Source organism: Peromyscus maniculatus, chromosome 11 (genome assembly GCF_049852395.1).
Source record: "Peromyscus maniculatus bairdii isolate BWxNUB_F1_BW_parent chromosome 11, HU_Pman_BW_mat_3.1, whole genome shotgun sequence".
NCBI classification, from domain to species: Eukaryota; Metazoa; Chordata; class Mammalia; order Rodentia; family Cricetidae; genus Peromyscus; species Peromyscus maniculatus.
The window spans coordinates 16,719,978-16,735,357 of NC_134862.1; the positions used below are offsets into that span (position 1 = coordinate 16,719,978).

A 15,380-nucleotide genomic window follows, 5' to 3' on the forward strand; every position below is an offset into this window, starting at 1 on the left:
AGCAACAGGGAACCAAGCATTCAAATATCTGAGCCTATGGGGATGTTCTATTCAAACCACCACAACCAACCTACTAAAAAATCAAAGGAAAGGAACTGAAATTTCCTGTTAGGATACATTCTTTACCATGAGAATCCATGCTGAACAACCAATTACAAAGTCTAAGGGATAAAAGATCTAGAAGTTCCCATACTTCTGGTGAAGAAGAGGCTGAAATCTGAAGTAAACTCCTCCAAGTTTCACTGGTGACCTGAGAACAAGTTGTATTTTGTGGTGAATGTTTTCGAGGACACATCATTACAATATTTCATTGAGTTAACTTTCCTAGGATAATGTGCATAAATATCTCATCATCTGACCTAGCGTTCTAGTGACAGATCCAAGAGCCAATTCCATCCAAGTTTTACTAAGTGAATCAATGAGTTTACTGAACTTCCTTATACAGCACTGTGAGGGATTACTTATTGAAATATGACTAGAATCCAAACAATTGTATCACCTCAAAGTCCTACCCAATTGTGAATGATAACCCCATGGAAACTGCATCCTGGAGGCTCCCCTCAGCTGGCCTTCCACATCCTTATATTCCAGTATCTTCTAAGATAACTTTCAAATGAATAAGACAGGAAGGAGTAATATCTGGAATCCCATGTGAGAATACTTGACCCACCCACCTCTCCTTGTATTAGAGGATGTCTACAACTCTATAATAGACTTGCCTACCTCTGTATTGTTCTGTTCAATTAGTTGCCATGGCTATGGAGCTAAGAAAATATTCACTCCAAGGACTATCTTATTATCCTTCCAATATCACAGTGTATGTTTTACTACATGCCATGTTGTTAATTTTAAGTGAATTGACTGAATACCACTCTTTGCCAGCCAGCCGAGAAAAAAGCAGAGAAAAGCCAGGTCATAGATTCTCTGTCTCTGAAGCATCCATTGGACAGTGTGGAAAGTGCTCCTTAGTCACAAGTATATTATTATGATACATTTGATAGCAGGATTAAGAGCTTTGGGTGTAGAAAGAGGGTCAAGAATTCTGGGGAGCTGGATTTCAAAGAAAAGAAGTAGCTAAGGTGGAACAACTACGCTAGTGATACATGAAAAGGAGAGAACCTTTGTGCATGCAGAATGAGAAATACGGAAGCATATCAAAATCACTGCATGAGCACATTGGTGTTGTTATAGGAAGTGAAGGAATGGAACAAGGAAGTGTCAGATGATGGAATGTGTCTGGTGTGTGTGTGTGTGTGTGTGTGTGTGTGTGTGTGTGTGTGTGTGTGAAAACTACAGGTCAATTTCAAGTGTCATTCTTCAGGAGTTGTCTATCTTTATCTTGAGACTTTGTCTCTTATGAGAACCAGGAGGAGGGTGTCAAGTAAACAATGCTAGTCAATCTGAAAATGCAAAGGATCTTCCTATCTCCATCTCCCCAATTCTAAAGTTGTGAACTTATGCCACCACACCTGGTATTTATTGCCTGCCTCAGTTTTGCTATACTTGTGCTATAAGCAGTTTCCTCATCAGCTATGGAATAAACCCCAGATCACTGAACTTCTTATAGAAATACCAGTGAGCTAGTTTTGCCAGCACAAAAATTGTATCTGTGTTAGCCATAAGATCTGGTAGAATTTGAAAATGCATCTACCACTTCTCTACCTAACTCCAGTGTCTACTGAATAAAGGAAAGCACAAAACCAAAAAGATCCCAAAAGACCAGCTGCTACCTTCCCTGCATGCATGGCTAACAGATCTGAGCTGGCTTTCCACATATTTAAATAGTTTTGTCCAGGTCCTTATATTTCCAGTAGTATCCTCAGTGTTCTGTGTGAATGTTAGAATCTTCAAGAACTAAAATTCTCCCAATTTTTGCTATTGGGTAAAGTTAATCATAAAGCAAAATTGGGTTGGTAGAACAGTTTAATCCGTTATACATGCTAGACAGAGCTGTCAGTTAACAGTTCTGAGGGGTACTGCATGAACCATATATAATATTCACATCGCAGAAAACCTATCCTTGAGGTTCTGATGGTGATGGCATGGTGAATGTCATGTGACTCAGTGGCAGAACTGCTATTCCAGCTGAGTTAAAGGATTGTCTTAACTTCATCAAATCCTCAGCAGTGAGGATTCCAGAGGGGTTTTAGAGAATCTCTACAATCACATGGAGAAGCATCCATCTTTCTTTTTGCTAAGTGAGGCTTCTCAGGGAGCCTTAGGCAAACCCTTCCACTGCTTGTGACTGATTCTTCTTTTCTCTATTACAATGGACCTTGGTGACTGAGCTCTTAGAGTCATATGTTCCAATGAGATCAAGTAAACTAGGAAAAAGAGTGGGTATCATATGTTTGATGAAAGGGAGAAAGAGCTGAAAATAAGATGGAGATACATGGGAAGAAAAATGTCACTCAATTAGCATTTCTAGGAGAACCATTTTGCTTAAAATTAAAGGAAGCCACAACTGGATAAATCAGTCAGGGGTACACTCAGTTGATGTTTGGTTCCTGGTCTACTACTCATACTAAAATGCACAGATATTCTGATCTTTCATATAAAGGGGCATAACATTTACATAGAATATGTACAGCCCTTCTGTCAATCATCATCAGATTATTGTATTGCCTCATATAAAGCTGATAGGCTTTAGTTTTACCATGTTGTTTAAAGAATATTGACAGGCTTGTCATTGCCTAGTACAAACACAAGTTTATTTTAAGTATTTTCTCTCTATAGTGGCTTTAGTCTGTGAATAAAGAACCTATGGAGAGAAGGGATATAGTGTCCTATGAAACTGATTGTTTAAGGGTTTCTATAACAGTCAAAATCTAAATAGTAAAGTGAGGGGGAATAAATCAATCTTGATGTTCAACAACAGAGATTTGAATGAGGAAAATATGGTATACAAGCATAAAGGTTTTCAGTAGTAAAGAAATGGTTAGTTTTTGTGTTAATTTTTGTATGAAATTAAGTACAATTGGAATAATCATATTAATCATATTAAGCAAATCACAGAATAAAAAATATACTCTTTCTTTCATTTGTGGATTCTTGCATATATATATATATATATATATATATATATATATATATATATATATATATATATATATAGATTGTGTGTGGGTGTGGGTGTTTGTGGGTGTGGGTGTGTTTGTGGGTGTGCGTAGAGTTTCACACATAATTATGAGTATGGGTGGGTGTTTTCATGTGTGTTTGTGTGAAGAACAAAGGATGAAGTTGGGTGTCTTCTGTTGTTCTTTGTCTTTTTTGTTTGTTGACCCAGGGTCTTTTTTACTAAACCCGGAAACTGGCTGACCAATAACTCCATGGATCCTCCCGTTCTCTGGACCGCTAGGGTTACAGACTAATACAGGCATGTCATTTTTGAGGGATCTAAGCTCAAACTCTCATGTGTTTGTGATTAGCATTTTTACCTACTGAATCATCTAGCTCCCCAGACCACAAGGCAGAGTTTTCGGAAGCAGTTTGCTAGACCCCCGAGGGTGTGCAAGAAAACCCAGGGAACAGCATGGTCCTGAACGTGGTGTAGGGGAGTGTCAGGCTCTTCAGGGAGGAGAAAGTGGCCATCAGAGAGGGAGGGAAGCATGGTTGGGTCACATGTTGAAGGTAGGGAGACACTGCAACGGGGCCTCCTGGGGACAGCCCTCAGCCTCAATTGTAAGTTTTCTTATCCAAATACCAGGACCAATAAAAGTGAAGCTCCCTTCAGAGAGAGCTTCCCCCCACTTCCTTCCTCACTGAGAGTGCAGAGGAGTTGGGGGTTCCTAGTTCTACTCACCGCTTTTGCCCTTGGTGTACCTTTTGTAAAGCAGTGTTCCTGTCAGGGTGCCATCTGGAAAGGAGAGTCCGCTATTCTCGTTTTTTAAAGAATAGTATACTTTTAGGGAGTTGTTCTGTTTTCTTTTTTTATCATATGGAACCCTGGAGCCTTAACTTACTCTGTACAGCTTAATTATGGTATGATACTGCAGTCATGAATGATGACTAATGACTTCTCTTGGACAGATGTTTACCTCTGTTCTTTGGTGGATTAAATCCAATTCACACTTAATTGCTGTTGACTATATTGTTCCTCTCTGATATTATCAGAAGAAATCTCTACCAAGTTTTCCATATGCATTTTTGTTGTGAATGAATTTTCTAAACCCTTTCAAAAGTAGTTCTTAGTACCAGAGAGGTAATTCAGACAATAGAATTCACCACACAAGCATGAAATCTCAGCTTGATCCCCAGTATCCAAGTAAAAAGCCAGGTACAAAACCAAAAAAAAAAAAATATTCCAGGCATGTTGTAAGCACGTGTAGCTCCAGTTCTGGACAGGTGGAGAGAGGTAAGTCCTAGGGCTCCGCCAGCCTACCTCATCAGAACAGTTTATTTGCTAATGTTTATCTGTTGCTCAATCTAATTTTTGCTTTGTTTTCGAACTTTCTCTCAGTGGGCAAAAATTCTAAGTGGTTAAGTAGTTTGGGGAGCTGTTAGTCACTGGATTCTCATGTATGTCTGGCCTCAGCATCAAGTCGGCCCATTCTGTTGGAGAGAGGTGTGCCTGTCCTCTGTGAGGCCACTGTGCTCTCGGTGTTCAAAGAGTGAGTGAGTGAAGGGGAGGCCTTGCTGAGGTGAGGCTCAGGTCAGATGGGAGGTGGCCGTCTCCTCCTCATCTCCCTCCCAGTGCCATTTCTCTTGGTGTGCTTCCACAGTCCATGAAAAAGCACACAGCTTTACTTCAGACAATCCCAATGACTGTGAAGAAAAGTACAGAATTTTCATGATGCACAGGGCAAGAGCTAATCCTCCTCCTTTGCACATCTACAGCACTGATACTGTGAGCTGATCATGTACTCAGCACATGCAGTTTTTGTTAATTTTTTGGCTGACAGCATTGTCGTAGTCTGGAGGCTAACTCTAATGAATCCCTAACTAAATTTTTATTATGGAACAGGATAGTCAAATCCCACATTTGTCATCTGTTAATTAGAGACTCTAAATCATTCAGCTTCTTGGAGCTTCAGGTTCTGATTTTATTTTTAAAAGTAGAGAAAGGTGGGGTCATTATTTCTGGGGATTGCTAGCTGAGTTAGCAAATAATCTTCATATCTATCACACGTGGCATGTAGTCAGTTTTGAAAAAAAACATGTTGTTATTAATAATATTTTCTGTAATATTACAAAGTCTTTCATTAGAAGAGGCAACATTGGTTTATATAATGTTTTATATATAATTTATATAATATATTAAATTTATGTTTAATATAATGAAATAAAAGGGCTAACACCAAGAAAGAAATACCATGCCACTGTAATGAAATTCCCTTCAACTCTCAAATTCTGGGTGGAATAATGAGATAACTCTGAAGTCTGAAATACTCCGAAATAGGGCTCCTGGTAAATTCACCATGCAGTGGCTGGACCTGCTGGGTATGAATATAGCCCAAGAGCTGTGAGTCTGTAACTGAGGAGGCTGTGGTCTCCCACAGCATCGGCCAAGGTGACCCAGGTGTAATCTCAGGGAGTCAGTCTCGAAAATGATTGCAAATTAGTAAACTGAAACCCAATCAATTGAGTTGTGTCGAGTTTGGAGAAAGCCAGTGTGTACAGAATGGGGATGGTCAACCAGAGACCAGCCTAGGACGGCTCAAGGACTCAGAGCTGTTACTTTGTGTGCAGCAATGTCCAGGGAAGACAGTGACCACAAGGTGATACACCAGCTTCCAGCCAGGAAGAGCTGCTTTCTGCCAGTGAGACATCACAGAGTGTGTTCACACACAAATGTGTTAATATTTGGGAATCCATTCTTGGTTTCACAGGCTGGTCATTCCATTTCATATCCTGGATCCTGAGAAAAAGAATTTCAGAATTGTGCCATTTGCTGAACAAAGCTGTGATGTGAAAACAGAAATGACCAGCAGTGATAGAAGTTCTGTGGATGCCATCAGTGTTAGTCAGAGCATAAGCAGAGTAAATGATTAACTACTAGGTTGTGTGGCACACAACTGGGAATCAACATTTCTCAGATGCAGATGACTCTAGGTACATCTTTCTCTGTTGCTGGTATAAACAAGTTATAATTACCAGTGTGGCTGTTTGTTTTGGACATCAACTTTCTATAACCTAGAATTTCAGGAAAGACAGTTTCATTGAGGATGTACATTGGGTTGGACTGGGGGTATTGTCATAATTGATGTAAGGAGAACAAGTTCACTACGGAAAACACCATTCCTGGGGAAGGAATCCTGAATTCTTTTTATTGTTTAAAGTTTCCAGATAAAAATCATTCCTGATAGTGTAAATTACACTACTGAACCACATATATATGTTCCTGTGGTATCTGGAAGAGCCTTTTTATACTTAGCATGCTTTTTATATATGCTAATATGCCGACCCAGGGACAACAAGTAGATGTGGACAAGATGTCATGGAGTCTAAGGGGGGCATGAGTCAGCATAATGGACAGACTTCAGAACCCAGCATGTGTAGCTAAAAAGCAAAAATTGGATGGAGTACCTTGACACAGCATAGTTTCTTCAGGGGAGAGTCTGGATTTTTGTCTTCACTGGGTGTTTGAGTTCCACTTTACAATCTCTAGTTGTGAATACTTTTGAACAAAAAGGCAAATCTATTCTTTCTGTGTGTGTAACATGCATAAGTGTGATTTTCAGCTGAAGCAAAGCTTTATCATTTGAACGGCTTCTAAACAAAAGCACTCAAATTACAGATATTATATTATGCATTTCTTTATATTTTTTAATGGGGCTGTATGGGAAAGGTTCAGATGAATATTTGGTTCATTTATAACCTAGATAAATTATTAAGGGTTTTTCTCCAAATCTCATGAGCTCAATTCTAAATCTTAAAATTTAATTTTCCACATGTGCTATATAGCAAGAAATCTCCAATCCAGGGATCATAGCTGGATGCCTATGAAATAAGTTGTCTTGCCCGAGGCCACAGAGTAGTTCAGGGACAAAGCAGAAAACTAAAGTAAGTGTCAGTGAGACCAATTCTGAGCATTTAAGTCAGACCAGACACTGTGCCCAGCAGCTGTGAATCTTACTTAATCCTCTGCAAGCTGCTATTCAGATGTGCACTCAACACACCAAGTGTTTCCTAAAGGACATCACTCACCCACACTACTAATGTGTGTCCTTAAACACAAGAGAGATACCAGGGAGGCAAAACCATGACTTGGTTCCTGACATTTCTATCCTGTGATCCTGGGCAACAACTCAGTGCCTCCAAGCCACTTTCAACATTTGTAAACGGACATAGTGATGTACACTTCAGAGAAGAATTGTGTGGGCAAAGATTACACCTATCCTTAGTGAATTTCATCCTGGAAGTATTTGCACAGTCAATGGAAATTTATTTATTTGAGTTGAATTTGTACTATTATTTTTCAAACATTGTTTTTATTTAATTTTGAAAATGTCATATATGAACACTATATACTTGGATGGCATCCATCCTCTATAGTACCTTTTCTAGCTCCCCCTGGTATGTGTATGGGTATGTATACATATGTATGCATATTTTTTATTTGTGTCTAGGCTGGTGCATGCGTACGTGTATGAGTGCACATGTGGTGGCCAGAAACCAGCTTTTGTTGTGGGTACTGTAGAGTACATCTTATTTTTTGAGGCAAGGTCTCTTATTGGCCTGGACCTCACCAATTCAGCTAGGTTGGCTGGCAAGCAGGCCCCAGAGATCTGCCTGTCTCTACTTACCCAGCCTTATGATTATAATCAAGTGCAACAAGGGCAGGTTTTCTTGTGTAGGTTTATAAGATCCAAATTCGGGTCTCTATGCCCATACACCAAGCAGATCAGACTGTCTAAGTTATCTGCACAGCTCCACAATGCCAGGTTCTTACTTCCAATTTTATGCTCTGCCTAGTGGTACCACCATCTCCTTGATTCTGAAAGACAGCTTAAAAAGAAGGAAACATTGGCTTCCTCTATCCTTTTTAAACTTTCCTATTAAAAGAAATCTAGGTACTTCCTTATTTGCATAATTAACAAGAACAAAGCCAGAGTCATTAACCAGCAAGGTCTTTCTAAAGAACAAAGCAAAAAGCAACCAGTAACTATAAAGATTCATTTTAACACAACCTAAAAGGTGATAAGGAACATTCAAGCCTGATTAAAAGCTGTTGGCAGGTGGTTCAGCCAAGTCCTGTGAGTGATTTTTGAGAGGGAATTGTGGTATCTATTTTCAAGTTAGGTCCTTAGATAGCAGATCTTCTTTTATGGGAAAGAGACATGATGTTTAATGTCACATTAACACTGCAGTGAGCCTTTGGGTCCTCTTGGCCACAATCAGCACAGCGAACTTGGTAAATTACCTGTGGTCCTGCAAGCACATTTAGGGAAGACATAAAATCCATTGGTGTTTGGAAGCAGGCCATGGGTTCTGTAATTGGTATTCCAACTATTCACACAGGCCCGCAGATGAAAGGCCTTCTGTTATGCTCTTCCTAACCCTAGCCAGGCTGCATCCAATCCAAGTGTCTTTACACAGATTCCCTAGATAATCTATATTTTATCCTTCTTTTTTCCCCTTTAATTTATGTTTTTTAGGACAAAGGATACTGGTTTTCTTACCTTCAAAGATCACTTACCTGTAACTCAGATAATTATCACTGATACCAACAGATCAAACTCAGAAGCTGCTTGGAGAATTGGCCCTTTGCGTTGCTATGGTGACCGTGAGTACAACACACCCTTTCTCTGAATTACATGAACACAAGTCTTTTTGGTTTCTTTATCCCTTTTCCCTTCAGTGGCCTCCTAGTGTTGAAAATCCCCCCAAGCCCATTGCTTTCCTGTACCCAGTAGAAGCACACACCCGTGCTGAAGGACTCTCTGCTTCGCAGGACACTACTGGAATGCCGTTGCCTTTTCTACTGAAGCTTCTTACCTCCACTTTCCTACCTTCCATGCGGAATTCAGCGCTGACATTTCCTTCTTTTTTAAAACCACTGCTTTATCTGGAGTTTTCCTAGAGAACCTTGGAATGAAAGACTTCATCCGACTTGAAATGAGCTGTAAGTGCCTTTGTTTATGAGTTCAATGTCAGTGGTCCACAGAGAAGGCTTCACTTTATCTTTGCCACCAGCCACCAGTACATTTTGTTAATGTTAAGCCAATGTAACCATTATCAGTAAAACTAGCACCGAAGCTGTCAAATCTCTGCAAATGTGTTATCATTAATTATGTTCTATCAGCATGTGTCGGATTGTTCTTCAGGATATGTGCATTCCAAAAGTATATCTGTGTTACTATTGCCAACTCCATTCTCTATTAAGGCATGGCTGTCTCTTACCTGTCTCTTTAAGGTTCCAGACCTTAGGATTGCACTCTATATGGGGAGCAAGGGTTCTCTTGATATTTTGGATCCACTTAACAATTGTATCCATGCTTAAGAAGTCATTTTTTATGTGCTGTGATGACAGCTCAATCAGTAAGTAAAGCACCTGTGTGCAAGCATGAGGAGCTGGGTTCAGTTCCCCAGAACCCAAGTAACATAGCCAGGCATTCCCATGCCAGAAGAGGCACAGACAGGTGGAGCCCTGCAGCTCCTCCAGCAGAATTGCTGAGCTCCGGGTTCAGTGAGAGACTCTGTTCCACAAATGAGGTGGAGAATAATTGAGGAGGAACTTGGACATTCACTTCTGGCATGCCTGAGCACATCTTGACCAACTAATACACACACACACACACACACACACACACACACACACACACACACACACACACACACAAATTTCTTATCTTTCACCAATAGGAGAGTATAACTAGTCAATGATAATTCATGCCGAATTTCCACTTCTTTCTTACCAGTAGCACTGTATGTGTGGGGTTAGATGCACAATTTATACTTTTGTAATAGCCCTGCCCCCTATCTGTGGGATCTGTGCATTAATGATCATTAAGCCAAATGGACACTAAAGAAATATGGATGGAAAGACATTCACTGAAGGACAATGCATATCAGCATGCTAATAAGAATACATAGAAGCACAAAAAGAAGAGAAATACAATGATTAATTAATTTTTATGAAAATGGAAAAACAACAATGTTTTAGTCTATTTCATTAATAATAACTTTAAAAGTCTTTCCATAAGTTTGATTTTATGCAAAGTTGTCAATGGCTTCACTAAAGTTAATTTCCTGTACTTGTTTTTGTTCAAATGAAACTATAAATTGTATTAGCCTATTTATCTTCTAATACATTTAAAAGAGAATATTTTTATTCATTTTCAATGAGATTGTTTTTCATATAAACTCAGATATTCAGGAGGTTTGGGAAGATTTTCAACAAAGTGACAAATTGGTAAAGTAAATTATTTTTTTAAACTCCAATAATTATAACATATCTTTTTCTTTTAACCAGAATCAATTCTAGTGACCTCAAAATATCCAAATAATCAAAAATCTTTGCAGCAAATATTTGAATGCAGTATTCACCATAGATTTTGCTCCTGTTAGGGAGAGACTGAACCAAACTGTCAAGGGTTTGCAGTAACTTGAGCTCTTCTGCTTCTTGTGCTGCCACTTGTGTTACTCTGCGTACATTCATGTTACATCAGAGAGGGAAGTGAACACACAGTGAAAAACTGTCTCAGAAAACAAGGCTTGGAGGGAATCCTGAGGAATGACACCAATACTCTCCCCTAGCCTCTCCATGCAGGGGCACACACGTGCTTCTGGGATCTTTAGACTAAGTGGTCTCCACTACCTGTACCCTGCCTTGCTCTTACTCTGCTCGTGACCACAGCTTGCTTGAGCTTGTCCTTGAACGTCCCTCTACCCTTGACTAAATGGACGTTTTCTGATAGTTTGAGTGAGGTGATTGGCCATGTCACCGTGATTTAACTGCATGAGATACCCTTGAAAGCTAAGCAAACATCTTATCCTCAGATATTGGAAATTTGAGAGTTCCCCACAAGGAAAGTACATTTGCAGAAGGGCAGAGTGGAGGTTTTGTGTATGTCTCCAGCACATGGGTGAGCTGCTAAGTGTTTCTTTTGCAGTTGCAGACTGCACATGGGAAAAGGGAGTGTCTCCATGTTACTTTTCACTTATTGTCCCAGGACACACACTACTAATGGGGGAAGCTTTTGTGGTTTTGGTGTAAAATAAAAATCCTTCATAACTAATTTGCTCCGACTCTGCAAAGCAGGTAGAATACCAACCATTCCATAGTGTGGACATAATAACCTCAATGTAAAATTTAATAAAAAAAAATCAGGCCCTGAAGCCTTTTCATTCATTAATCCCACAGTCAATATTATGGTAATTATCACAAGATAATCATCAGTGATTGAGTGTTAATTACAGATCAGTGTCCAATTTGTTTGTACTTTGTAGCACTGCACTGTGCCCTTTGGGCAGTACATTTTTTTTTAATTCAATTTAGTATTAAATTTATAAAAACACAGAAATAAAACCTGTAATATAATTGTTTGATGTTTACTGTCATTATACTGCCAAATATTGCTTTCTAAAACACAAGCATTTTGTATTAAATATTTTTAAGTGTTAGACCTGAGAATGTGGATGTAGTTCAGTAACAAAGAGGACTAGCTAGCACAAACAAGACCCCAAGTTCAGTCCCTACCAATAGAAACTAAATAAATACATAAATATAAAGTCAGCAAAATATAAGTCCTCATATTTCCTAAAGTTATTAATATTATTGTTGTTGCTACTGCTATGAAGGGGGAAACTAACAAAATATCAAAAATCTTATTCTTCATAGCTACAGATCCAGTAACATTACTCATTTAAGCAGATGGACTTTCCATGCTAAAGAGTTCACAGCAAGAAACCATGCAGACCAGCCCCTTGGAAAGGAAAGGTCCTTTAACAGATGCACTGACTCAGAGGAGACACAGTCCCATCCCTAGAGAGTTCTCCTCTTGGCTATCCAAACAGCAAGGTTGATATGTCCATTGGTAGTAAGTTGTCTAGCACAGAAGAGTACTATCCACATCTCTGATCTGGGCTAGGAGTTGAGGACACATGAATGTCTCTTTGTTAAGCTTTGAACTAAGTAATGGGAAAAGCAGTGGAAAGTAGACACCAAAGTATTCCCTGCAGGGTACAGTGACACATTCTTGCTGTAGAGGTGAGGGAGAACATTCAGTGGCCTTTTCTAGGCTTCTTTGATCCTTGGAACCCTTGTGAGGCATTCCTCCTCTATAGGCTCTTCCTTTGACAATCTTCCCTCAACAGAGTGGTGAGCTCATGTTGTTTCATTCATCTCTCAACTCCCCAGGAACTTGATCCGGCTTGATGAATACCATCCAAAGGCCCCTTAGATTTGTCCTGAAAAATAAAGGAGCAAACAATGAGAAAATATCTATCATTTAAGAGGAACATTTAAGTGAGACATTTAAGTGGGAAGTTTATGATAGTATGAGAGTGTTACTGCATCCCAGTTTCCTATCCAGGGCCATGAGAATATGTGATTGCCTCTGTGCCATGCCACAAAGTCTGGAGGCAAGCCCATGTTGGCTTATGGTACCATCTGCTCATTCATACTTTTTATATTCAACTGCATCTAGTTATCTCTATTATGTATTCTAGCCATGATAGCCATGGAAGACTACATAGACTATAGGGTATTTGAGGTTGGAGGCAAGAGTTAAACATACAATCTCTACCCATGGTAATACCAAAGGCCACACAGATACCCAGGGTCAAGGTCACAAACTCTGGCCATGTTCATGTCTGAGTTCCATGCTGCCACCAGAGCCATACCAATCTGGGTGCTCTGCACTGCCACATGGGGCCATGGTGTCATCCAGGTCAGGGCTGCTGCCAAGGGCCATGTCTAGATCCATATTCCTACTGAAGCTGGGGTCTGTGATCATGTCCATGGCCCATGTTGCCACAGGGGTTCATAGGAATTATGTATGTTGAAATACGAGGGTCATGTTGAGCTGACCCTGCCCTCATTTGCCCTAGGGTAGCTGACCCTGCCTCTTTCTAGACACTACAACAAGAGAGCTGGTCTCACACACTTGGGAGAGCTGGCCCCATTTCTCACCATGGGCATAAAAGAGCTGGCCCCAATAACATGGGCCTATGAGAATGGGCTCTGCATTGTGCCTGGGGACGGGGGGGTGGTCTCAGTGGCCCAGATCAAACAGTTCAGCTGCCACTCAGACCCACATCCTAGGCCTCAGGTTGGCCCAACCTAAGATGTACCCTATCTGTGACCTGCTGGAGTGCAGTAAAGGGACTGGTCCTGTGGAACTATATTCATAAGACCTCCATGACTTGGGGCAACAGCAGGATATCCGAGAGGTTTTGGTGAGAATCTAGTGATGCTAGTGTGCCAGAGGCCTTGAACTAGACCAATGACTCATTGCAATGAACGTTTTATGGGTGGGGTTGAACAGACAAAAGGGTATAACGTGAGACACTCCACAGCACCCAGTGCCACTAGGATGAATGAAGAGGTATTGGAAAGATGGAGGATCTAGTTATTTTTGCTGTTGTTTGGGTTTTTTTTGTTTTTAATTGATTGTGAGGGAGGATTTCTTTTGGAGGGAGGTTACAGGAGTGAGGGAAGGACATGGGAGGTAAGTGGGATTGGAGAGCATGATGTGAAATTCTGAAAGAATCAATAAAGAATTATGTTACGAAAAAAATAAAATGAAAGCTCTAGAAGCTTATTACCAGGATTTAAATCTTAGTTTTAGCCACTGTGCTAAATACTCCTGAAGAAAATACTCCTGTCTAACAAGTTTGTATTGAGGCCTTACTGAATTCAGTGACAGAAAATGCTATGCAATATGTCTGGCTTGTGTGATGCCCTTAATAAATATTAATGTCACTGCTAGTACTATTTTACTGATTCTTTAATGTCCAGAAGGAATGGTTTAAATATTATTGGTTTTTGATAATTACTTGAATAAAGATCAGCAGCAACAAAACATTTAAAAGAGATTTTTACAAGGATCCTGGAACCCAAGTATAAAAACAAAAGCAGCTAAAGAGAACTGCAGCATTTATTAATTTTGAGGAGTCCAGCCTTTTTTTTGCCAGAGATATGTATATAAAAACACAGGATGGAGGACTGGGCCTGTAGTAAGTGAGCTTGCTCTACCCAAGCACAAAGTTAGTGTGTGGTCTGTGATAAGTAAAAAATTCTCTACAACAGTGTTTCTCAACATTTCTAATGTTTTGGCCCTTTAATGCAGTTCTCCCCGTTGTGGTGACCCCCAACCACAAAATTATTTTCCTTGCTACTCCATAACTGCAATTTTACTACTGTTATGAATCATAATGTAAGTGTCTGATATGCTAGATATCTGATGTGTGACCCTTGTGAAAGGGTCATTCAACCCCCAAAGGGGTCATGACCCACAACTTGAGAACCACTGCTCTACAGCTTGCAGACTAGTTGAGGAGACAAACAGTCAGATTGTATGGTACAGGTGATGCATGGTATAGCTAAGCTCAGTACAGACATGAAGCCCAACTTGGTGAAAGAATTGTGCAAGGACAGCAGAGCATCAAGCCTCCTAAAAAGGCATGCTGTCTGATGGTAACCTAATACTTTTAAACTAACCATTCAGGGAGAATTTTACCAAAATATTTAATATTTCTGCCACATATTCCCATGAATCTTTGTCCTTTATACATAGAGATTGATATATGTGAAAGCCAGTCATCTCTCAATAAATGTTTGGTTTTGAGATGAGCAGATTTTCAAGATGGAACTAGTGATCTAAATAAGAAATAGATATGGGCAGTGGTGGTATATGCCTCTAATCTTAGTACTGGGGATTCAAAAGCAGGTGGATCTCTGTGAGTTCGAGGCCAGACTGATCTACAAAACAAGGTCCAGGAGAGCCAGGGCTACACAGAGAAACACTGTATGGACAAACAACCAAAAAAGAAAGAGAGAGAGAGAGAGAGAGAGAGAGAGAGAGAGAGAGAGAGAGAGAGAGAGAGAGAGAGAGACAGAGAGAGAGACAGAGAGAGAGACAGAGAGAGAGACAGAGAGACAGAGAGAGAGACAGAGAGAGAGACAGAGGGAGAGAGACAGAGAGAGAGACAGAAGAAGAAGAAGAAGGAGGAGGAGGAGGAGGAGGAGGAGGAGGAGGAGGAGGAGGAGGAGGAGGAGGAGGAGAAGAAACTGAGGCTAAAGAGAGGGCTCAATGGCTAATCACACTTGATATTCTTACAGAAGACCCATGTTCAGTCAACAGCACCTCTGTGGTCATTCTAGCCATGTATAATGACAGTTTCAGGCGATCCATCACCCTTTCTGGCTTCTTTCCCTATCAGATTTGCATGTGGTGTACAGACATACAATTAGGTAAAACAAATTTATAAAATAA

The 15,380-nt window shown here is 40.1% G+C and overlaps 1 protein-coding gene across 1 annotated transcript in view; it reads left to right on the plus strand.

Annotated features, from left to right (window-relative positions):
- The window catches only part of LOC102912016 (contactin-associated protein like 5-1), a 922,425-nt gene that overhangs the window by 760,734 nt on the left and 146,311 nt on the right, over positions 1-15,380 (plus strand). Inside the window, exons 15-16 of the mRNA XM_076547187.1 lie at positions 8,598-8,725; positions 8,894-9,064. Coding sequence (XP_076403302.1) covers positions 8,598-8,725; positions 8,894-9,064 — 299 coding nt within the window. The remainder of the gene's footprint in view (positions 1-8,597; positions 8,726-8,893; positions 9,065-15,380) is intronic.